This window comes from Electrophorus electricus, chromosome 12 (assembly GCF_041902795.1).
Source record: "Electrophorus electricus isolate QZ-2024a chromosome 12, ASM4190279v1, whole genome shotgun sequence".
Classification (NCBI taxonomy): domain Eukaryota; kingdom Metazoa; phylum Chordata; class Actinopteri; order Gymnotiformes; family Gymnotidae; genus Electrophorus; species Electrophorus electricus.
This window is the reverse complement of record NC_137508.1, coordinates 21,050,001-21,073,765: the sequence shown is the minus strand read 5'-3', so window position 1 is coordinate 21,073,765 and position 23,765 is coordinate 21,050,001. Positions and strand designations below refer to the sequence as shown.

General features: G+C 42.6%; 1 protein-coding gene and 1 long non-coding RNA gene across 8 annotated transcripts in view; one reads left to right on the top strand and one right to left on the bottom strand.

The window, feature by feature from the left end:
- The first annotated feature begins 1,355 nt into the window (after positions 1 to 1,355).
- On the top strand, positions 1,356 to 3,998 carry LOC113589920 (uncharacterized). Of its 2 annotated transcripts, XR_014126700.1 has the most exons (3): positions 1,356 to 1,549; positions 3,064 to 3,158; positions 3,848 to 3,998. It is a non-coding gene; the product is annotated as an uncharacterized LOC113589920 (long non-coding RNA). The 2 variants fall into 2 exon arrangements; XR_014126699.1 differs by lacking the exon at positions 3,064 to 3,158.
- Positions 3,999 to 4,992: 994 nt separating this feature from the next.
- The window catches only part of si:dkey-157l19.2 (uncharacterized), a 28,516-nt gene continuing 9,743 nt past the window's right edge, over positions 4,993 to 23,765 (bottom strand). The window contains exons 1-8 of one of the 6 annotated variants that reach the window (XM_081724496.1): positions 15,095 to 17,474; positions 11,726 to 11,895; positions 10,847 to 10,984; positions 10,611 to 10,654; positions 10,244 to 10,385; positions 9,961 to 10,071; positions 6,410 to 9,839; positions 4,993 to 6,110 (exon numbers count right to left, since the gene is read on the bottom strand). In XM_081724496.1, coding sequence (XP_081580622.1) covers positions 6,445 to 9,839; positions 9,961 to 10,071; positions 10,244 to 10,355 — 3,618 coding nt within the window. In that variant the 5' untranslated portion in view covers positions 10,356 to 10,385; positions 10,611 to 10,654; positions 10,847 to 10,984; positions 11,726 to 11,895; positions 15,095 to 17,474 and the 3' untranslated portion in view covers positions 4,993 to 6,110; positions 6,410 to 6,444. Of the gene's footprint in view, positions 6,111 to 6,409; positions 9,840 to 9,960; positions 10,072 to 10,243; positions 10,386 to 10,610; positions 10,655 to 10,846; positions 10,985 to 11,725; positions 15,064 to 15,094; positions 17,480 to 20,834; positions 21,078 to 23,765 lie in introns of those variants that run through there. The other 5 variants (XM_081724498.1, XM_035531484.2, XM_027030495.3 and 2 more) reach the window with 5 other exon arrangements.

The following is a 23,765-nucleotide window of genomic DNA, read 5'->3' as shown; positions in this document are numbered from 1 at the left end:
CTTGTGTATTAAAAATGTCAAAATGTTTGTTTAATCTGCCGGAACTCCGGAATGCTTCAAAATGTCCATAGCGAATGCTATGCCTGAAATATTTTTATGCGTGAAGTGTTTAATTTTATTATATATAAAATTAAACTTCACATTTAGTGTGACATTTTAGTGTAATATTAATTTGTAAAGCATAAGTAGCCCACATACTTGATAAAAAAAAAGGCTATCGGTGACAACACTAAACACAAGACAAGCTTACAGTTAACGATAGCGTTAACACTAGTATTTCAAGAAATATTTCTATCCAATGACAGTTACTACATATATTTCTAGCTAAACACGCATGGTGACAGATTTATTTAATTAAAAATAATAGTAAAAGTAAACAAATTCTAAACTCAACAAGGAAGCGGGGGTGTGATTAAATACGTGGTGAATTGGAACTACAGTGGCTGCACGTGCTGAGCCAAATACCCCACTATACCATGGGAGGAAAGTGTTCAGTTCAGCCCTCACTCTTAATTCAGAACAGTGGTTATCATCATTTTGATTGTGCCTTGGTTGTGGTTTGGCTTGAAGAACTTGTTTATATAGAATTGGTAATTGATATCGTGATCAAATTGATCAAAGGCGATAGAGTTTTACAAGGGGGATGTTTTTGTCTCTTTATTGTGGGGGGTGGGACTCTCCTTCATAATCTCCCAAATTGAGCCCTGGGCATTGTATCTTTTATAGGTGCAATTCTGAGCTTTGATTCTATCAATTTAAGAGGAAACACAATCAGTTAAATCTGAAACCCATTCTGTATTTGTAAACTTAGGCTGGGTCTTTAATTCATGCATCTCAAATATTTTGCATTGCTCAATACAAAAGTCTAGCAAACGCTTCTGAAATACTTGCAATGCAATTATAAGTGGTCAGACAATCAAACAGTATAAGCTACTCGTTAGAAAGTTAAACAACAAATTATCCAACAAGTTACTTAAACTGCCATAGTCACCACACATGAGTCATGTGCGCAAATAACCTATGCCAAGAAGTTAAAATATTACTCAGTCAGATGAAACCCAAATTCCACGTCTGGAACGTGCTGACGTCACGCCCCCCGCGTGTCCGTTGAGGCCAAGGACAGGTGAAGGCAATTTCCTCCCCCAGGTGCCCATACAGGCCTTATGAAAACTCTGGTGTCCGAGTTGGCTACTTTCTCCCAGCCAAACAAGCCTGCCGCCTCACCGATCAAAACTGTTAAAGTTCCCCCTCCTATTGCAAAGAAACCCAAAGCCTGGGGTGAGAATGCGGGGAATGCGGGGAATGCGGGGATGGTGGGCGGCACGTCACAGTACCTTGTTTGTGTGTCGTTGGAAGCGTACCAGACTACCCTGAGCGGCAGGGAGGCTGCCTTTCTCCCTCTCGCCGCGAGGTCTCCCTTGCTGGCAGGACCTGGGCCGCCTGGTACTGGGTGGGCGCCGGGCATTGCCGTGTTTGTGGAGGTTCGCGTTGTATTATTTCTTGCACCACAGGGGCGGATTTTGGTGCTCAAATGGGCTACATAAATCTGGTACGTACACCTGACTAGTCAGAATAATCGTTCCAGTTATCTACAAGCACATTATGACTATTCAGACTGATCATTCGAGATATCTGAAATACAAGAGCTGTCTACTTAACGCGTTCAAGTTATCCATAATTTCCTTGGCGCTATGTTAAAAGGACTAGACTAATCCTAAATCAAACGGATTTGTAATTCAGTTTTGGCTAGTCATAGTTTACCTTCAAAACATCTACAATTTAATTTCTGATGTAACTGAAGATATTTTAAGATATTAACTGTCAAACTGTAATTGTAGACATCTTAAATTGCCGTTATTACTCGCAAGATGCAGATGTCCTTAACTGTCGTCATTTTGACTAGTCAAATTCGAAATCTTTCTAGTCAAAACCTATTTGTAGATATCCAAAATTATTATGCATAGTCAGACGAAACCGATTATATGTTTTGCAACATGGGATGACCTCCTAGAAATGGCAATGAGATCATCGCATGTGACTAAACGGGACGTCAGCCACCAGAATGACGCGAAATGAATTAAAACCAGCTAAAACAGAAAACTATTAAACCCTGTAGTGTGATGCTTTGGGGTATATGTACGACCTCTACTCATACGTCACATGCACTTGTTCAGTATCAGTTTAACCTCAAAACATCAAACACTCTTTTTCTTCCATGTTTCCATGTTTATCTCTTGTGCTTCTCGGCCTTTACCTCCCCCTTTTTTTTTTTTTTCTCCTATTTTTGTGCTACCATTCTTATCACACAAGTGACTTTTGCCCAACTATGGCTTGAAGTTTCTGGTTTTCCTCAGAGCAGAGTTTCCCTTGTGGTTCTAGTAGGTAACTCCATCATGGTTCGTTTCCAGATGTGCAGTGGCAGTTCAGTAGTGTCATTAGCGCCACCTTCTGGACAACTGAGAAACATTCAGCAAATGGTTCAATTTGCAAAAATAAACTCCAACGTGTCATCTCACAAAATTCTGAATTTTTAAAAATATTTAAATATTTTAAAGTGTTTTTGTAGCATGTAGAGGAAAGTGTTCAGTTTAGCCCTCACTCTTAATTCAAAACAGTGGTTATCATTTTGATTGTGTCTTGGTTGTGGTTTGGCTTGAAGAACTTGTTTATATAGAATTGTTAATTGATATCGTGATCAAATTGATCAAAGGTGATAGTTTTACAAGGAGGATGTTTTTGTCTCTTTATTGTGCATACTCTCCCAAATTGAGCCCTGGGCATTGTATCCTTTATAGGTGCAATTCTGTGCTCTTTACACCACATTCTATTCCAAAATCAAAACATGGATTAAAATGAAGCAAATTTGTTATTACTTTACAGAAAGTGAAGAACAGGGAATATTAGGCTATTCAAAAATGGCAGTGTCTGCATTTTTCTGTACAAACCCAAACATTTACTGTATAAACAGAGCCATTCTTGAATATTTAGCTTTACTAAACTAACTTTTAGTTGTATAACCACTGTTTTTGAGAACTGCTTCACATTTGTGTTGCATGGAGTCAGTGAACTTCTGGCATCTGACAGTGGGACTCTGCGGGGGCTTCTTGCTGACAGCTTGGCTTTGCATAGGCGTCTTCTAATTGTTACAGTATTCACAGGTAACTTTAGACCATCTTTGATCTCCCCAGAGCTGACCACTGGCTGAGTCTTTGCCATTTTGGCTATTCTTTGATCCATTCGAATGGTAGTTTTCTGTTTTCTACTACATCTTTCTGGTTTTGGTTGACATTTTAAAGCATGTGAGATCATTTTAGCTGAGCAGCCTATCATTTTCTGCACTTCTTTATATGTTTTCCCCTCTCCAATCAACTTTTTAATCAAAATATGCTTCTCTTTTGAACAATGTCTGGAACAACCCATTTTACTCTTACTATAATGCATAATATTTGCTGCTTTCATCCTTGGGTCACCTGTCTTTTCACAGAATGAATAACCTCAATAATTGAACTTCACACTGCTGTTTTGAACACACCCCTTTTAGTTAATTATTCAATTAAGCAGAATCAGCAGCATGTATGTCATGACTGTTGAGTCTGTTGGTTTTTTTATCACTGTACTACACCTACTAGTAATTTCTTTGCCATGTAGAAATATAATTTCTACAAAAAGTGATTGATCTGGTTAGTGATGTTGGACTGCTATTATTTTAACCATTTATCCACTGAATGCTGAGTGGCCATTCTGAGACTCGGTGGTGGACTTCTCATGTTACTACTGGTGAGCTATGCAGGGGTAATCAGATGTTTTGTAGGATTCCAAATTTTTTCTGGTATGATCTTTTTACTAGGCATTTCCTGACAGTCTGACAGCAACTGATGACCCAGCAGAATCTTCGGGTCATAACCGGGAACTGTTTCGTTTCCATCATCAAACAATGAAGACTGCTGCTAAAGTCACCTCAATGAGCAGAGCTCCAATAAAAATATAAAATCCCACAATTCCTGCACCAGAGCTCTTGAAAATTCTTCCATTCTCTAGAAAATTAAACATTCAGAAATGAATCAGGCATCTCAACAGTGAGTGGCACCATATAGACTAATATGTTTACACCAGATTCCCAATCCAGTTCCACTCAACCAGTTCACGTTGTTGTTGTTCCACCTACACACACATCTGTGCCATCACCACTATAGAGCACCAACTAACTATTTCATAACAGAATAAATGCATGGTAGGGTTCCCCAAGGACTCAATTGGGAATGTATTATTGATTGTAGAGGAATTATAAAGTGAGCACTAAAGACGTCTCGCAGTTTATTCAATTACTTACACAAAATATGGAGTAATACAATAACTAATACAATAAGAAGAAACTGCAAGATTATTTTAGCACTGTATAATTCTTCTGCAATAATCTATAAACTCCGTCAATGCACTATTAAGATTTTCTCTTTGCTGTCTGTTTTACAAGACTGGTAAGCAAGAAAAACCCTAACAGGGAAAGCAACGAGAAAACATGAAACAAACAAATGAAGACTGAAGGAAAGTACAGAATAGATAAGGGAGTTACATAGAGGGGTGGCCCATAAGAAGAACACATGCAAAACTGCAATAGTATTTTTGCTCTGTGACTCTTAAATCAACCTTTATTTTCTTAAACCTGCCATAAGAGAGTCTGAAAACTGTCAGTAGTGTTTGGAATGGGCTATACAAAAACATTTGATTTTGGGTGCAATTGTCAGGGATAGAGGTAAGTGGTTCAGTATGGGCAGCAATAGGGGTGGGATTACAGGGTTTAAGACCAGGATGTCCACTGCCCCTAGCACTGCCCCTGCATTGGACATCAACTGTCCTTAGCACCACTCCTGCCAGGAGGTCCACTAACCCTAGCGCCACCCGTCAGCGCATCCACTGACCCTAGCACGGCCCCTGTAGCTTTACATACAGAAACACCTCACATAAAAGTGTACAATTAAGCAAGACCAAAAAAGGTGTTTGAAACAGGTTGTGTTTAATGTTCTACATTTCTGAATGTAGCATTGAGCTATACACAGTATGAAACTTTAATCTGCAAGACAGTTCCCATGTCATGATGGAACAGTGCTTATACAATGCTCCTAAAACATAGCAGAAATTCTTGTGACCACACCACAGAAAAATAACAGGTTAATACAGGTTGCTAATCTGAAAAGTTTAAATTATTCAGTCTTGAGACTGTTGATTCTGTAAAAGAAATAGCTTCTGCATTGTGCATCTGACAGGCCTTCTCTATTTGTCAAATTAGACTCTTTGAAGCAAGCTGTACTGCTTAAAAGAAATATTTGACAAGTAGAAATGTAACTTTTGAATTATAACTCAAAGAAAACCAAATATAACTATTACAAGACATTTGACAAGAATATATGTTAGACATAATTTTCAATTAAGATAAGTTTTCAGCAGGTCAATTAATGTGTTTAACATTGTGTGGCATGGCATAAAATAAGTTACATGAAGTTAAAAGTATGTGTCCTAAATCAGCTATACCCCAGTCACAGAACAGTAGTGCACAAAAGAAATTTTATATATTATTAAAATAAAACATATGCTTATTAAGAAAGGTCCATTCAATAGACCATTAACATTTGTTCTGAGCATTAGGTCTGAAACTGTACATGCAGAGCTCCACACTTCCAATATTTACAAGAAAAGAAACAAAAGTCCACATAGTAGGTGAGAAACATACCAACACCTTTTGCAAAAACCAAAAAGTTGTTACACTGTATTATTTTACAATATTTCTATGAGTCTTTTCACTTTCCAATCGGTCACTTTCCTGTTCAGCTTTGGTTTCAGTTCATCCACTTTCCTAATCTCCAGTTTACTCTTTCTTTCTTTGTATCATTCTTTAGTCCTCACAATTTCTTTCTCTGGTTTATCACCTTTTTTTGTTCCTTCATTTTCACATTCAGTTACTTTCTTCTCTCACAGACCCTTGTCTCGTTAACGTCCTGGCTTTCGCTCTGTACAGAGCGCCACCTCACGTCTCTGCTTGGTCAGCTCAGTAAAGATTGCTTTTAATGATCTATGCAGAAGTGAAACGTTTTGCCGGTGGTTGCATTGTCCAACTCCTGCCAGACAACAAAAGAAATATTTAGCAAGAAAAGTCTACGCAGTTCAACTACATTTTCAGCAAAACATTTATTTTGTGTTTTAGTTTGTGTTTCTAACTGATATCCAAGAAAGTAATTAAATAAGTTTCTGTATAAACAAAGAATGGACTGTATACTGTACGTTACAAAGCTAAGCGCCATTTTGAAATGGAATGCATTTGAATTATAGAATGTATATGTGTGACGCAAACGTAAGTTGCCGACACGCCCAACACACTGGCTATGGTTAAAATAAAAATAAAATCTTGAGGTCTTACCCTTAGTTCTCTCTCTGTGCTTACTGACCAGCAGCTTACACATGCTCAGCCTTAGCCTGTGTCTCAGGCTGTGCAGAGCATTGGGCAGTATTCTCACCCCAGGCTTTGGGTTTCTTTGCAATAGGAGGGGGAACTTTAACAGTTTTGATCGGTGAGTCGGCAGGCTTGTTTGGCTGGGAGAAAGTAGCCAACTCGGACACCAGAGTTTTCATCAGGCCTGTATGGGCACCTGGGGAGGAAGGTGCTCCTACGACAACCTTCTTTGTGCTCTTTGAGAAAATGAAGTTTGCTGTAGACGAAGGCGAGTTGCCTCCTGCTGACGGTGGAGGGGAATGCAAACTTAGGCGCTTAGCTTGGTTGTCTATGGAGGACATGGCAGCAGTCTTCAGACGAATGGCCTCCTGGAGCCGCATGGAGGAACACGGAACTGGAGCTGGAGGCAGCTTTTGAGTAGGAGATATTTTGGGAGTTGTAGGGGTCAAAGTTGGGGGCTTTTGCTGTGTGACATCAAGTGGTGATATCAATTGGGTGTTTTTTGGTTTGTCATCTGATTCACTGGGACCTTTTTGGATTTCTTCTTCACTAGTCTTGATATTTTCATCAGCAGTAGCTGGCTGATCCTTTGGCTCAGCAATGGTTATCTGGGTTAGTTGTATAGATGCTTCATTTTGAATTCCCTGCACAGTAATTTCAGGTTTTGTTTCTTTGGAGGGTAACTGGGAGGTTAGTCTAGCACTGACTGACTCATCCTTTGATACGGTGCTTGTATGTTGAGGTTTTTGTTCTGTGACGATGGTTTGGCTGTTTGCATCTGTACTGATGGATAAAGGTTTTGTTTCGAGTACATGCGCCGCATCTTGCACAGCGCTGGTGCACTGCATCTCTATTTCAGCTATGGGTTGGCTGTTTGATGCTGGGGTAGCGCCTTGGTTCTCCTGCATAGTGATGGGCCGAGAGTCGGCTATTGACTCGGGCACAGACAGCGAAGCAACATCTGGAGGAGGTGCCACTAAAATCAGAGACCTTCTGACTGGCTTTGGAGGAGCCTCTTGAGTGACAGAGGTGTTCTGTGACTTGGATCTGGGAGAGATTTCAGCTTGGCTCACACTGGACTTGACTGACCTGAGACGAACCATCTGTAACAAGGACTGCGTGACCACAGGGGAAGCAGCCTCTTCTTTTGTGGCAACAGCGTGGGTGGCCTTTGGAAGCTGCCGTTTGTCCTGTTTGACAGTTGTAATTTCTCTGGATTCTTTTTTCAGATGTGTGGGTAATGGAGGTGGAAGAGGAACATTCACTGGTGTAACAGCTGTATGAGTTTGTATTAAGGATTTTTGTTGTGGAGGAGGTGGGATTTTTGTTACTTCCTGTGAAAGAGGTGGAGGTTCCTGTGGATGAGGTGGGGCTACTTGGGGTGGAGGCAGGAATACCTGTGGGGGAGGAAGTGCTAGTTGCAGAGGTGGTGTTACTAGTGGGGGAGGTGGAGGCACATGTGGGGGAGGCATGGGTACTTGAGGGGGAGGTGGAGGCACATGCGGAGGATCTGGTAATGTAGAAGGCTCCAGTGATGGACTACACTCTGTGTCTGGAATCACGGTTAAAAAAGACTTGGAAGAAAATGGTGAAGGTGGAGGAGGGAAATCAAGTTCATCCTGCTCAACTGGAGAAAGAGGACGGGGGACCTTCACAGGAGGTGGAGGAGGTGGGAACAAAGGGTGTGGAGGGAGAGAGATGTCTGCATCCGAAGGTTTTCTTAACTGAGCTTTTGAGGCAACATCATCTTTTGGGGGTTTAGCTGGGCTTCCAGGAGGCAATGGAGGCAGATGTTCAGGTGGAGGCGAAGGCGAAGGGAATGGATGGAGCTGGGTATGCCCAGGTATGGAGAGATTATTCCCATAAGGAGCCTGTAGCTCAGAGGACTTCTCTGTTGGAGCAGTCCTCGATTCTCTGTCTAAGGCCATGGCTTCCTGACTGTAAGGTAGTAGATTCTTGCTAGATTGTAAAAGGATATTCGTAATCCCGTTTGTTAATTGGCTTCCCTGAAATGTCTCTTTACTTCGGTCAGATGGACAAGACATCAGTGCAGCTGATGGTACCGTCTTACCATTGAGCCCTTTTGCACTGTTCATCTGTGGCACTTTTTCTGGAGCCTTTTTGTTTGGCGGTTCCATCTTCAGACCTCTCTTTTGGGCCCAGCATTCAAAATTGACAGGTCCAGGACCACAGAGTAGTTCAAAGGTGCGCTGATTATGTGCCCAAGTCTCCGGAGGTGGGGGTGGGGGAGCTAGGACTTTGGGAGGAGCCGGAACGTCAAACAGAGCTCGGACAGCCATCGCTGCTGGGGAGACCACCATACCATTAGTAAGACTGCCCCCATTTGTGTAAGGAAGAGGCAAGTTGGCTCTGGCAGCATAAATGCCTTTTTTAATTCCCAGCTCTCCTTGCCTTGCTGCTGAGATTGGTGGGCTTTTTTCTTTATGCTGTGATGCTTTGCCCAAGGAGCTAAGACCACCCACGTAGGGATCTATAGACTCCTCAGCTACGATTCTTGCAGCATCCAAAAGGTCTCGTGAATGTCGCTTGTGCAGCGAGTGCGAACGATTCGGGGGAGGTGGGGCCTTCCTGCTCTTTTTCATTACAGACAGGCTGTGAGTAAGAGGACCCAAGGGTCCTGATTTTTTGCAGGCATCTTGTGTAGAGCCACCATTCACTTGAGTGGGTTTAGGAGGGACGTGCCTGACCATGTTGGGAGATCCACCGGTGTCCTCCCCTGGGCTGGCCACTCTCGGAGTGCTGCTGCTGGAAATGGTGGACGAGTCAGACACCAAGGTCTCGGATGATCCCGATTGGCTCCACCCAGAGCTGTGCGAAAGGCTGGCTGTGCGAAGGGAGGATGCTCGGGAGGAGGCCCGGGAGGAGGCCCGGGAGGAGGCCCGGGAGGAGGCCCGGGAGGGAGCTGGGCTGGCTGAAACCAGACTGCTCTTGCTCACCATACGCACACTGCTGCGACTTCTGCTACGACTGAGCTCTACCACATCCACAGAAGGAGGCAGAATAGCGTTGGGAATGATCTTGGACATGTATGTGGCCTCGGGGGAAACATACATCACTGGGCTGGGTGGAAGGCCATCTGATGAAGTCATCCAGGGGACGGCTAGAGATGCCAGCCTCTGTGGATCCAGAGAGTTTGGTAAAAGACGGTGCATGACAGCCAGGTCGTCATGATACCCACATACTGAAGGGAGCTGTGGTTCATCCTCTATTACAGTTTGCAGATTCTCCTTGTTCCCCAGGCACATTTGTGCCTGCTCTTGGTCTGAGGTGATCGATATGCCATCCAGAGTGGGAATGACAGCAGATATGATCACACCTCCGTTGGACAGCTGGGCATCCGTGAACCTGGATGCTGTCCATGCAGCTCGGTCAAGCCCTTTAGAGTTAAATATGAAATGTACATTAGTTGTGTAAAAATAATGTAAATATACACTACACTAAATAATGTAAAACCTATACTAAAGCTTGTGATTCCCAAACAGTGCAGTAAAGTGTACCTAGTTCTTTCTGTACGTGTCGAGGTATTCCAACAACTGTACTCCTGTTTTTCCTCTTAGACTTGCTCTTCCCTTGCTTCTTGTCCTCATTCAGTGGTCTGAAGGTGGAGGCTGTATAGAGCAGGACCAGGCAGGAGTAAATATATTATAAATATCCTTCATAACGAGGAGTATCCGCACTAAAGCAACACGTTCCCATCAGCTTCAAAATACACTCAATTAGGTGCCCCGATAATTTAAAGAAGGTATGATGAGACAGCTCATTTTACATGCTAGACCGCACCTTGGCGTTTCAGCCCAGAGCGTGTGGACTGATAGGAGATAGTGGAGCGGGTTGAGATGGTATCAGCAGCAGTACTCTCAGACTCGGACATCGCCAGCTCACTGAAGCTCATGTCATCGTTGGTGCGAGACGTTGCTGTTGACTGCAGGGTAAAGAGCATTCACTACATAAGAAAACCCCTTTATACACAAGACGCATAAGGGGAAGAAATCACTTCCAACCCTACATTCATTCATTCATTCATCCGTTCCATATGAAACACTTTCCAATATTTTGCTATAGTTAAGTAAGGGGTAAGAAGGTAATATATAAGCATTTTAAATAGTGTCATGTTAAAAAGAATTTTATGCTCCAGAAACATACTTACTATTACACTCTGGTCATCCTGATAATCCACCCCATTTTTGTTTTCTGGAAAATTGTAAAGAAAAAAAAAAAACCCCACAATGTATTCGGTGTATACCGAGAACAACTACATCTGTATCAAAGGGCACAGATCTGTAGAGTTTTAATTTTTTATTTTATTGTTCTCCCATCACATTCATTCCCAGGATACCAGCTAGTGGAGGAGCCATTCTGTTGCTCTCTGCGTAACGGGCATACCGTCTTGCTGCAGAAGCTTCAAGCCTTGCTGAGCCTCTGTGTGCAGATCCTCTATGTGGCTTGGTCGACTGCTCTCAATGAATACATTCTCCTGGAAGTGCTGGAGGGGTCTGTGGTCTAAACCCTCCTCTTTAGGGACTAGAGAGACAGGACAGAGAGAATGCATGTTAGAGAGAAAGTCGAATTTGGCTAGGAGACAATGGTTTTAAATAATGTTAGCATAGTTGCTCAAAGAAAGCAAGTCTGTTACAAATTACTACCAATTGGAATTACTCAAACTGTAATGGAATTTCTTTCTGAATTACTTTCAAGGAAAGCAGTGAACACATTACTCATTACCATTCTTTTAAATTACTTTCTAAAACCCTTATGAATCTGTACCAAATGGAAAATGCAAAGATGACAAAATAGTGTTTTAACAAATTGTTGTTGTTTTTTTACTGCAGTTTCTGTAATTTATTCCTCAGAAATGTTGCCACAAACATGTAAGCTGTAGCATTAACATTAACCATCTCTAGAACTAAAGGGCCTCGGCTATACCCTGAAAAACAGCCCTACAGCCCTAGTAGGTGATGTTCTCTTGGCGTCTGCCAAACTCATTTGTCCATCAAACTTCCTGATAAGGAAGTGTGATTCATCAGATTCAAGAGAATGTGTCCACCACTCCAGAGCTGTGTGGCGGCGTACTTCACACCAATTCAGTCAATTCTTTCTATTGTTCTCAGTTATCTTAGGCTTGTGTGCAGCTGCTCAGCCACGGAAAACAATTTCGCAAAGCTCCCGATGCACAGTTCTTGTGCTGATGTTGCTTTCCGATGTGGTTTAGAGCAATGCAGTGATGATGCCATAGAAGGACAGGTAACACTTATGCGCCTCAACCTTCATCACTCAGGATCCGCGTTCTGCGAGGGTGCGTGTTCTACCATTTCATGGCAGAGTTCTTGTTGCTCATGGAGGTTTCCATTTTGCAAAAGCAGCACCGTCAGTGGCCTGGGGCAGATCTAGCACGGCAGGAAGGTCAGGAACCTACGGGTGGCACAGATGGCATCCTACGGCAGGGACACATTTAAAGTCACTGAACTCTTCGCTCCTACCCATTCTCCACACACTGTTGGTTTATGGAAATTGCATGGCCATGTGCTTGATTTTATCCACCTGTTACGAATTGGTGTGTCAAACACCTGAATTCAATAATTAGGAGTCCATATAATTTTGACAATGTAGATTATTCCTTATGTATTTGCTGTTTATTTATAAACAGGCTAATTTTAAAAATTGTACAGACACAGATTATTATTATTATTCCATTCTTGCTAACTAGATAACACTTTATAAAGCAAGAATATGACTTCATAATAAAGATTTATAAAGCCTTTATTATTGAATACACAAAACATTAACCTAGGTTGTATGTACCATTTTTGAATCATGTTAGCTGTGATTCTCACCTCACCTGAAGCCTGTAACAGGCATTATAAATGTTTATTATAATGTTATATACATTATGTACTGGAATGGGTCATTCACATTTAAAAACAAACATGCTTACTATATCTAAGATTCTTATGAACAAATGGTTTTAAAGCTTCCTGAAACCTGGCTTTATGAACTCATTCTCTTGCTTTATAAGGTGTTATGCCTGAAGCAATAACTACTTATGAGTAATTATAGAGGATTACGGCGGGCATTATAAAGCATTATATGCACCATAAATACAGGACTCATAGGAAGTATTTCCTGTTTTATTTTAAAACACAATATACAGTGTAGATAGACACCTCTTAGCATGATTAGTCAAAAGACAACTCGTTATCTCGCTCTCCCACACACACTTACAAAAGTGAAAGCCTAGAACAAGGCAACAGAAGACCTAAATCTATTAGGTTATTCAGGCAACAAAGTCAACAGCAGAGTTAGATCAGAATCATATCCTGTTATGTCATCAGGTTTCCTGTGCACACCACAGCCCCAACCCTAGCAGTCTAGGCAGGTAAATAACGCAGTCACATGAGAGGTGTATCAAATGCATGTTGCTCACCAAACTGGAAATAACAAGTTAAACCACATGCTCTAAACTCACTCCATCACAGTTTGGACATCAACTGTTATTGGTCTCAGAAATGGATATTACTGGATGTCATCTATTGCATCCATGAGGGCTAGAAATCTGATCATCTTTGGCTTAGAATACTTCCGCAATCAGAAAGAATCCTACGTAGTATTGCAGATTTCTATCATCTGTAAACTACATACATCAAACACAAAATCACTGGCAATTAACTAAGAATTACCTGCAATCCTTGTAAGGATCAGTAAGTCAGCAATATAGTTCTTTAGCAGTTCTACAATAAACTTAACAGGAGTTCATGTTCTGCTGCTATGCTGGGACATTTGCAATAGACAAAGCCGATTCCAACATCACATCTAAAGTCATGGAACCATAGAAAGTCAGTTCCCATGTTGACCTTATAGAATGTAAACAGAGAAGACACTCAACAGAACCACCTTCTCTGTGTTGTCATGGGAACAGAAAAACAAATGTTCCAGCAAAGTCTTCAAACTGCCAAACTCTGGTTTCTGGTGTTTTGGAAATTATAAGCTTAACAGAGAACATCTAGGCTGTTTACGTGTCGCTGGGACACATATTTTATGTTCTGTCATGCTGATGTTTGCGTGCCATATCACTGTTTCACTGATTCTGAACTTAATAGTAGTCTAGGCTACAAGTATACCAATTGCTCTCTTTTGGTAGACCAAAGATTCCCCATGCAGTTCTCAGGGAACCCCTGCTGGGACACAATTGTTCCAGTTGCCAACTCCTTGTCTCCAGGTAACACAACAGCCCTTAATTAGTTATACAAGGAACTGGGAGACAGTAAAACCCTGGACTGGCTCAGGCCCCTGAGGCCTGGATTGAGCATGTCTGCACAATTCATACCTATACACCGTACACATGAGAGTGTTGCAGTGAGATCACACCACAATGCGTTTTGCACATGGTCAGCTATTTGCACCACCAATTTTACTTCTAAAAGCTCACAAATGGGCAGAATTGGGAAACCTTATGAACCAAACATATGCTGACTTTAATAATTAAAAAAAGAAAAATTTAAGTTAACCAAACTGGCTGAACTAACACAGAATGGAGCAGCATGGCCAACTGTTGTCTTGAAAATAGGCCGAAACATTGGCAGGCAATATACCTACTGATTAGAGAACAAAGTAGACTCCACCCAGGCAGGTGAATGATATGGAGGCATTACCTGAGCACACGTGATCAGATTTACACAGTACATTATACACCTTTAATTTCAATATACATTTTTACATGTTTCCACTAGAGGGAGTAGTCTAGTCACAAACTGTTTTCATTTAAAGCAAAACCTGTTACTCAACCTTTGGAACAAGGAGAACATTGGATTAAAAGCAATTTGTCAAGTACTAACAAATGACTAAATTTAGAACTTCAACACACTGTTCTAGAAGCTCAGTGAGTTGCGGAAGCTGCCATCATGTTTGATTTGCTCAGACTAAACATATTTCAACATGAGCAAGCACTGACTCACTGCCTACTGCTGATTAAACAACAGCTCCCCTGCACCAACATGGAGGACTATTGCGCAGTTTAAAAAGGTGCAACATGTAGGAAAATATAAGGAAAAATATCATTTGATTCCAGCATCTGCCACTGTTCATAAAACCCAAATGTTTCACATGTGAACGCTGGCTCGTGTCTCGCTTACATCATCATCTGAGCATTATGCCTGCAGCATTCCAGCAATACTCATATCAGGTTTGTACCACTCTTACAGATTTCACAGGGCCAGATCAACTGACAATTCTGCAAGATACAGCTTGGGATAGTTCGACATTTGTTCAAGCTTTAAACCGAGCGAAGAGTGGGCAGGACAGGTGCCTGCTGAGTGACAGCCATGTCAGATCTGTATATCCAAAACACTAAGGGTGGTACTGCCAATAGGAATTTGATCCCTGTAGAGCAGAGATATGCAAGTTTTGCCTCTGAATTTATACCACAGCTAAGACGAGGATGATCCATAGCAGACATATTCAACGCCATGTTCTATGAAGTCACTCAACTACCGTTATAATTTTAAAAGCAAAGCTGTAAAGAAACAGCTCTACTGTTTTTAAAAGCTTTTGGAATGCACCGTTAGGTAGAAGGGTGGGTATTGCTACTGCTAAAGAGAAATAACATCGCTAAATATTGTATTAAAAATGTGTACATACCTACATACTGGACTAGGCTCATGTGAGAAGTCCTAAAGTCAGTGGGAGTGCCTCACCCATGCACATCAGCTAGGAAACCCAGCATATTACAGCCATTGGCTGAACCAAAGCCTCTTTTCAGTTAACTTCCCAGTACTGATCTGGAATCAGCTTCTACTCTGCTTCATTAAGCGCTGAAAGGACAAACACGACGCAACGTCAACACTTTTTACGCCGAGAAGATACTTGGCAAAAAGCCTCGATTTGCAAGCTCAGGATGTTGCACAAACTAAACTTTGTCCTTTGTGCTCCAGGACTCCTGGTGTTTACATTAGCGCACCAAGATAACAAAACATGAAGGGGAAGGAAAGGAAAAAAAAAAAGGATATAGATTTTTTTTTACCTTTTTTTTTTTTTTTTTAAAGGTGAGAAAAACAAACAAAGCCACACAATAATCTGTGCTGCTCTCCAATGTTTTAGGGTCCGTGACAAAATCTTCACTGATTAATTAACACTGGCATTCCTTTGCATGTAACTGGACTTAACTAGCTAAAGCGGTTAATTTTAGGTTTTAATTCAACACTGTAGAAAAAGAAAACAACAAAAAATCCCGGACTACACAGTGATGTTACGGTGGGAATCCGGTCAGCTCCGAAGCAGAGGCTGTCAGGCAGAGACAAAGTGGAGACGGTCTTTTACAGGAAGACATACTGCAGTAATCACTGGATAATGTCACGTTGCTGCAATCAGTCACCGAGAAGCAGAAAGGTTAGAATGTAGAAAATGGACGCTGAATCATTCTAAACGGGGCCCTTGTTTCAACAAGCTGTAATAGGCTACAGTACCAAAATGTGTATGTTTGTGTTTCAGAGAGACAAACAGACACAGAGAGAGAAATTGTGTTTGATATCAAACACAAACGGAAATTCCAGAGTTTGATTTCTCTCGTGGACTTTTTCCATTAGATCTCCAAAATTACACACTGTTCCTTGTGAGTGGGTGTGTTCACTAATGTTCCCAGTATGTGCCTTTATTTTTAACTATCGTCAACAACATAAATGCTCCTGCGAATGGTAGTGCAGAGAAAGCCAGTTCAAATCTTGCAACAGAAACTATTCGGACCTGCGCTGACTTGCTTGGTACAGATATCTAAAGGCAGTGGGCATCAGGGAAGTCTTAGTTCCAGGTGTCACAGTTTCCCCTAATGGAGCATGGAAACATCTCATGCGCCATTTGAAAATGTACACAGCAGCTTCTATTCGTATCTGCTTCTGACCTCCCCCAGAACAAGAACTCCTCAACGCAGTATAGAAACACTGATGACAATATAGCTGCAGTAACCACCAACCCCACCATAAAGCAAAATTACTGCTCATCATCCAGACAGGGTTAAACCATAATTGCTAAACAAATCTCTCACTAGGTTTAATGTAATTGATTTTTAAAGCTCAAATGGTGTTGACAGTTTAGATATTATTATTTAATAAGCACACTTTTTTGTGCCAATAAAACAGTCTCTCTCTTTGTGCGTGTGTGTGTGTGAGAGAGAGAGACATTTGCCTGCCAAATGAGGGACAGTGATTAGCCCACCTAAATAAACACACTCTAGACTATTACCCCATTATAAATACCTTTACATACTTAGGTTCTATTTTCCTTTGAATTTTCCTTTGTTTCCACTTCCTCACAAATATTTTCCTGCTAGCATATACAGAAGAGTTCTATATATATTAAGGGCAATATCCTTAAAAAGTGCACTGAATTTACCCGAAGAGAGAGACTTGCTGATAACAGTGCCGCTAATTGAACTGGAGAACTGGCGTGTGGTGAACTCATTATGAAGGCTGGTTGAATGCGTCTCCTTCCTACAATTCTTGCTTACCTGCTTATCTTCGTTTAGTCTTCTTTCCTCCAGACAGTAAAAGCCAGTGAGCCACACCTGGCTCACATTACAGAAACCATATTCATTTCCCTGCATAATGGCGGCTTTTAGAGCCCACAAGCACAGAAAACACTAGAACTAGACACTGAATTGTACAGTGGATAAACAAATAACTCATTACATTTTGCACCAACAGTACTGCACCGCACTAAAGCAGAGTTGAAGGTTGGACCTGGGCTCGGCTGAGCGACATCTTGTGATGTCGTGATGCGAATGCGCGGCATACGCAGGACGAGTTGCAGCACGCGGGGTGAAGTCAGTACCGGTGGGCACTGTTAGCGTGAGCACTCTACGCCAGTGAAGCGTGGGAACACCACTTGTCCTACATTTGTGTCAATGTCCTCAGTTGACGGGTAGCCAGCTAATGTGGAGATGACATTCTGTCATGACTCACAGCTCTGAAGAAGTGCAAGAATAAGGAGATTTAATTACAGTCTTATTGACTTACATTTGAAACCTAAATGACTTTATGATCATCATCATTATAATGAGCTTCCTCACAGGTATGCCAACTTAAAAAACAACAACAACTCAGTTCCGTGCTAGTACAAGCTTTTTAGATTCTAATAACGAGTTTCACGGTTAGGGGACTTACCCCAGACACAGAACCTACTAGCAAATGTTTTTTATGGAGACAGAAAAAATACTGACGAGGCTCCTGTACAAGAGTCACAGCTAAGCAGGTAGTTGAGTAGTTCTGGGACTGCTTTCCTGACTGCACATGTCCTCTGCGTGAGAACGTGCCAGGTGATGCCTGGGAAGGTATAAACTCCCACACGCACACACGCACACTATTCAAATACATCTAAATTAACTCTCTGTGTCCCTCCCTCTCAAACACATAACGGCAAACAAAAAGGCTTTCCATGGCGCTCTTATTGGCCAAGAATGACTGGAATCTCCAGGGAGAGCTTAGACAGAGAGTGGACTGCAGGTAACGCCTAGCGGGGACGGACGGACACACACACACACACACACACACACACACACACATACATACACACACACACATACACACACACACACACACAGAGAGAGAGAAAGATCTTCTTCCAGTGCATTTCTTTTGCATAAAAAAAACTATTTGCCAACAGGGGAAACAAATCGGTTAAACACCCACACACCTTCATGAGAGAACATGCAAGCAGTGTTAGTGCAGGTCAGTCAGGTTGTGAAGTGCTACAGAGTAAACATCTTTAGTTGTCTGAAACCAGGCCAGGTCTTTGTTCAGAGTAGTGGCCACTTCCTTCACTGAAGAATTATACTCCACAGGATACAGAATAATACAGTGTAGAACAGGATACTGGACACAAGTGTGTGTGTGTGTGTGTGTGTGTGTGTGTGTGTATATATACACCTTACATTTATACTCAGAAAGGACACACGTCTGAAAGACAAGCACAGCTGGTCTGTGTGAAACTTATTTGCAGAGCACATTATGCGCTCACATTCAGTGATATGTTAGCAGTGCTTAATTCTTCAATACACAGCTAATTGCATAGTGACAGCAATACCAAGTAATCAATAACCAATGCACTCACAGAGATGTGTGTTGTGCTGCAGTCTGTGCTTCAGTAAGCCGGCTCTCTGTGCGCGCCACACGCTGACCCTTATTCACGCCAAAAATACTACAACATAGCTGAAGACTCTAAAATTCCCTGGTTGACAAAACTAAATTGTACTCAGGACACCTCCGAGTTCTAGAATGCAGTGGATCAAGTTTTAGAACAGCAGCTTTGATTTCGAGACTGCAGTAGCTCAAATTTCCAAACTCAACAGCCTCGAGTTCTAGAAAACAAGGGCTCGGGTTTTCGAACTCGGCAACTATTTCACTCCTTCACAGCTTCGACTTCTAGACCGCAACAGGATTTTTGAGTCCCGCAGCACCACGTTCTAGAACAAGGCAGCTCAAGTTCTAATATTTCAGAAGCTTTGACTTCCGAAGAGCAGGAGACCTCATGCAGTAAATGGCAGGAACAACAGCCAGGCCGTGTGTGCGCTCCAAGATGGCACACACAGCCTCTGCCCTCTGCAGGTGGGACACGCCACACCGTTCTTAATCCCAGTTAAGAGGCATTTGTTTTGTTGTTGTGCTTATAATGCACCACTGATTAAAGGCACTGCCGCGTGCTTTTGCAGCCGTGTCCATGTGTTTATGGATGGGTGTGGTGCATGTAAAGTCTGTGTGTCTCCTGCATGAGGTCATTTAAGAGAGATTTTAAGGTGTGGTCCTTCTTAAAAACGCCCAGTGGGATTACATCAACTTTTCCTGGTCTAAGAGTTGGCAAGCCATTTTGAGTCAGCGTCGGCTAGCTGCCTTTTTCCGAAATCTAAAGAGAAAAGCTTGATGGTGGTGGTGCTCTGTGGAAAGCTGATCAACTCGCATGGTACCGGCATTCATTGCCATATTTTCATCCGGGGACACGCTCGTTAGCACTGGTTCTGGGGCAGCTCCTTTCAGCTTCTTCCCTTCTGCTTTAGAATGGCAGGTGGTCACAGAAAGAGACAGAGAAAGACACAGAAACAGAGCGAAAACTGTCCTTGGTGAAGGAGAAATTCCTTATAGTCTCTCAAGGTTTGCATTCTCACTTGGAAAGGTCATTTGTCAGTGAAACCAGGCCAGCACAGGCAGGGGAATGGAAGGGGGGTGTACCTTGGGGGCGCGTTCAAACTGACCGCTGGACAGTTACTGAAACAGTAACAGTTTCAGAGAAAAGGGCCCCTTGAAGGCATCATTGTGGGAGTGAATGAGTGAGTGCGTTGTGCTAGTGAGCCACAGCTTACTACCCTTGATCTTGCCTGACAAAGGCATGGGCACACTTTTTGATTTAGAGAAAAAAGACGGCGAAAGAGAGAGGTCAGAAAAGTGTGAGAAACCCATAGAGAAAGCAGAAGAATAGGTTGCGATGCTCTACTACTCTTCCTCCACTACAGAACACGCACACACGCATACAGTGGATTTTGAGAAGAGCAGTGCTAGTCTACAGTCTAGTCTGCTTGTGTGTGTGTCCTGAGTAGGAACTTCAAGGAATCTTGGTGAGGACAAAGGTCACGATGAGTCAGACTTGAAAGATGACACCCACTGAGAATAAACCTGAATGACACCGACAGAGGGTAAACCTGAATAACAGGGCATTATGGGAAATCTGGGTGTTTAAACAAATAGAAACCAACATACCAACAAGTGCTGACATACCGACAAGTCTCTGATATTTTTCAGCACATTCAAACTTCAGTTAATCTACCAACATCAACATCGCTGACTGGCACAATGCAAGTTGAAAGTATTAACTACACTGTGGTTTCTGGTTATAGGTGCTACCCTGGTCTGTGTTCAGGCAAGGTATTTGGCGTTGTCTGGGTATGGCTGCCTGTGCTAAAACTCGGTGATTGTGTAGTTACGGTCGCCCCTAAATGCATTTTAACCAGATTGCAGATTTGTCCCGGGCTAAGAATCGCACTGCGGTGCAAGCACCAAACCAGAGCTCTGTACAGCTTGGTTTCCTGCTTCACTCTTTTGTATGGATGAATTTCCCCACTCTGAGACTGCAGCCAATGACACACCCACTGGCCATTCGTCAGTACCAAGTATGCAGGTCAGAAGCTTTACATGCGGGTTTGCATGCAAATATGGATGGTGTGTCTCCTATGTGTAGGCAGTGGTAAACGTATTTGCTTCCTTTGCTGTTGGTACTAGTTATTAGGTGCGAGTTGGCATAACAACTGTTACTGGTTTACCTGTGTTTAGGCAGTGTTATGAGGACACATGATGTTACCTGTGCTAGGTGTATGCAGTGCTACAGAGACAGGTGTTGTTACCTGCGGTGACTAAAAGCAGGGGTAAAGGCACAGGTGTTCCAGGTGTGAGCAGGTCTTTATACGCGTCTTTGCTGGAGCGGTGGCTTTTCCTGCGCCGGCCCTTTAACCAGTTGAAGGCGCGGCTAAAGGAGCCCCGCCTCCTCCTCTTGCCTGTGCGGGTCTGGTGCTCCTGGGACAACACCTCCAGCACGTCCTGGGGAACCAGGTCCCCGACAGACTCACGCCCACCTGACATCAGGCCCCCTGCAATAGAAAAAAACAACACCACCACTGACTCAACCTGACTCAACTTCAGCCAAGACCGCTTTGGTTATACATCACGTTAGCATGTGTGCGCATGGGCACATGCATGTGTGCTGTGTAAAAATCCTACTGATGTTCCCCAAAACTTCATATTTTAATTGAAATGTGGAATTTAAATAAAGCCTTATGCCTGTGTGGTTGTTTGTGGACAAACTATAGCTTAGCAAGTCATGTGGTAACCACGCGTCTGTGGGCTTAAACACAGTTCTTCCTGTTTTACCGCACTCTTTGTTATTAAGTAGAAAGCCCATTCCAGAGTCCTAGATGGCCTCCGATAGTAAAATGGAGCCCAAGGACAGTCTGTTTGGATGAGCCAACAGCACTGAGCCGAGTGCTACAGGTCAAGCGAACACGATCAGTATGCACCAGGCAGCTGCATGGGGCCTCTCCCTTCATTCCTGAACACACAGTCATAAATCAGGCAACTCCACCCTTGTGCACATTCGAACTTGGATTAAACAGACATGAGCACACCTTGACAAATAAATTTACACATGCACCCTGAGTTTCATGGCCGAGGGTGCGTTTATGCTGGTTAAAAACAACATACCGCGTCCCACACTGCAACGACAGACAGCCACCCCCCCAAAGTCACTATCCCCGTTTCTTTTAGTTAACGGTGGTAAGGATGAAGCACAAGGAGAGAAATACGAGTAAAAGGGAATCCTCAGAGATGAAGGAGCAAGATGAGGGGAAAACGAGAGAGAGTGAGAAAGAATGAGTGTGGTGACATTGTTTAGGAAAAGGGTGTGTAAGGATACCAAGCTCGAGCAGGATTAAAGGCTTTCTGTACACCGTTACATAAGAGAGAAAATCAAACGGTTAACCATACACGATCTGAGTTCAACGTATGGCTCCTGGGCTTCCCTCACTGCTGACAGTCAGCAGGTAACATTCACATATATAGCATGCTTCATTTCACTGGTGAAAAACATGACGCATGGAGATGAGAATATGCAGTATTTTCCCAAAGCACAAAAACAAAATGTAGCCCATTGTAAAGAGCACGATCCCAGATCGGAGGATGGCGACATGGCCCAAGGAGTCATCTGGATATGTTGATTTTTTGACATCTGGATACGTTTTTCTTCTGGGGAAGCCAAAGGAAGCTTACAGCCTACACTCGTAGCTCTGTTAGCTAAACAGCAGTGCACTTTCCCGCCAGACACTGTTGACTGGTGTCCCAAACAGAACTGCAGCTGCTCTGGAGGCAATCCGGCCCATTTGTTGTCTGTTTTTTTTCCTACTTCCTTTTCTACCCACTCAGCAAAAAAAAGAACTGTAGGCCTTTTATCTATCTATCTATCTATCTTTGTGTTTGTTTTAATTTAACTCAAATAAGGCAGCAGAGAGTAAATCCCAGTAAAGGGAATTATGTTTGTAGGTTGTAAGCTTTTGTTAAACTGGAGGAAGCTGTTGGGATACAACAGGATGTCCTGGCAAGTAGAAGTTTGGCCTGTGCTTTGCGCTTCAATGTCACTGACCAATCCGAGCGCACAACTCTGACTCACTCAGTCACCATGGAAACTTACCAAAGCAAACAGAGAGCAAACAGCATAAGTTATCACTGCAGCATGGTTAAGATTAGGTTTCACCCACTCCTCTTCCATGCATCTAGCACAGGATCTGGCATTTGTAGTTTGAGACAAAAAACATTTTCCTATCCTGCTTCCTATGCACAACAGAGTGCTACATTTCACTCCTATTCAGCCATTATCTGAAGCATGTCTGCAGTGCTTTTCTCTACAAAGCTCTATTGCAGAGATGAAAAACATTGATTCTGCTTATCTGAATAAGATTAGCTTTTGTACTAGACGCCAGCAGTTCCGCAAGGACGTCTGGTTGTTGCAGTTTGCCACTGAGGCCTAGTGGTATCTATGGATTGTGAGTATTCCCATCAGTTTTCTGTCAGCAGAAAGTCCCTCTTAGCCTTTAATGCTGCCTTGCTAGACTGTGTCCCTGTTAGCAAGTGTGGATAGTAAGTCCTTTTCCGAATGAAAGGACAGGAAGGGACCCACGGCATGTAGTAGGTTTTTTACATTTTATTTTAACATAATATGAAATATCAAAACCTAGCTGAAAGATGGAGCATCTTGAATGGGTACAATAGCACGAGAGAATGAAGACACGAATAAATCATTAACACCAGTATAAAATGACTGACACGGTATATAGCACGCTATTGTTATAACAGCAAACGATGTCGAACGGAGTTACATGTTGATTATTACGAACGCAATTTACGTGCGACGTTTGACACAGGGCTAAGTAAACTCTTCACGAAAATCAGCCAACCGCAGCAAATCGTTTGAAAAAATGAAGCAGCCACTTCCCACAGGATTTATGGCAAAACGCTGCTGTATGTGCGGCGTTATCCAAGGTAAGCTATAAACTGTGAGTAAACAACCGTCAAGTACTTAGCCAGAGGTTGACGCATCACAACACTGAAGGGGTGTCCCAAATGCAAAGGCACCAAGGTTTTTGTTTGTTTTTGCATGCCCCCGTTTAATATTCTGATCAACAAGACATGAAATCTACAACTCCTGAAACTATCAACTTCAATAAGGGTGTGTTTAGATGTAAACAGACATGGATGGCTGTGCTCACTTTGATTAAGTAAAGGTGGTT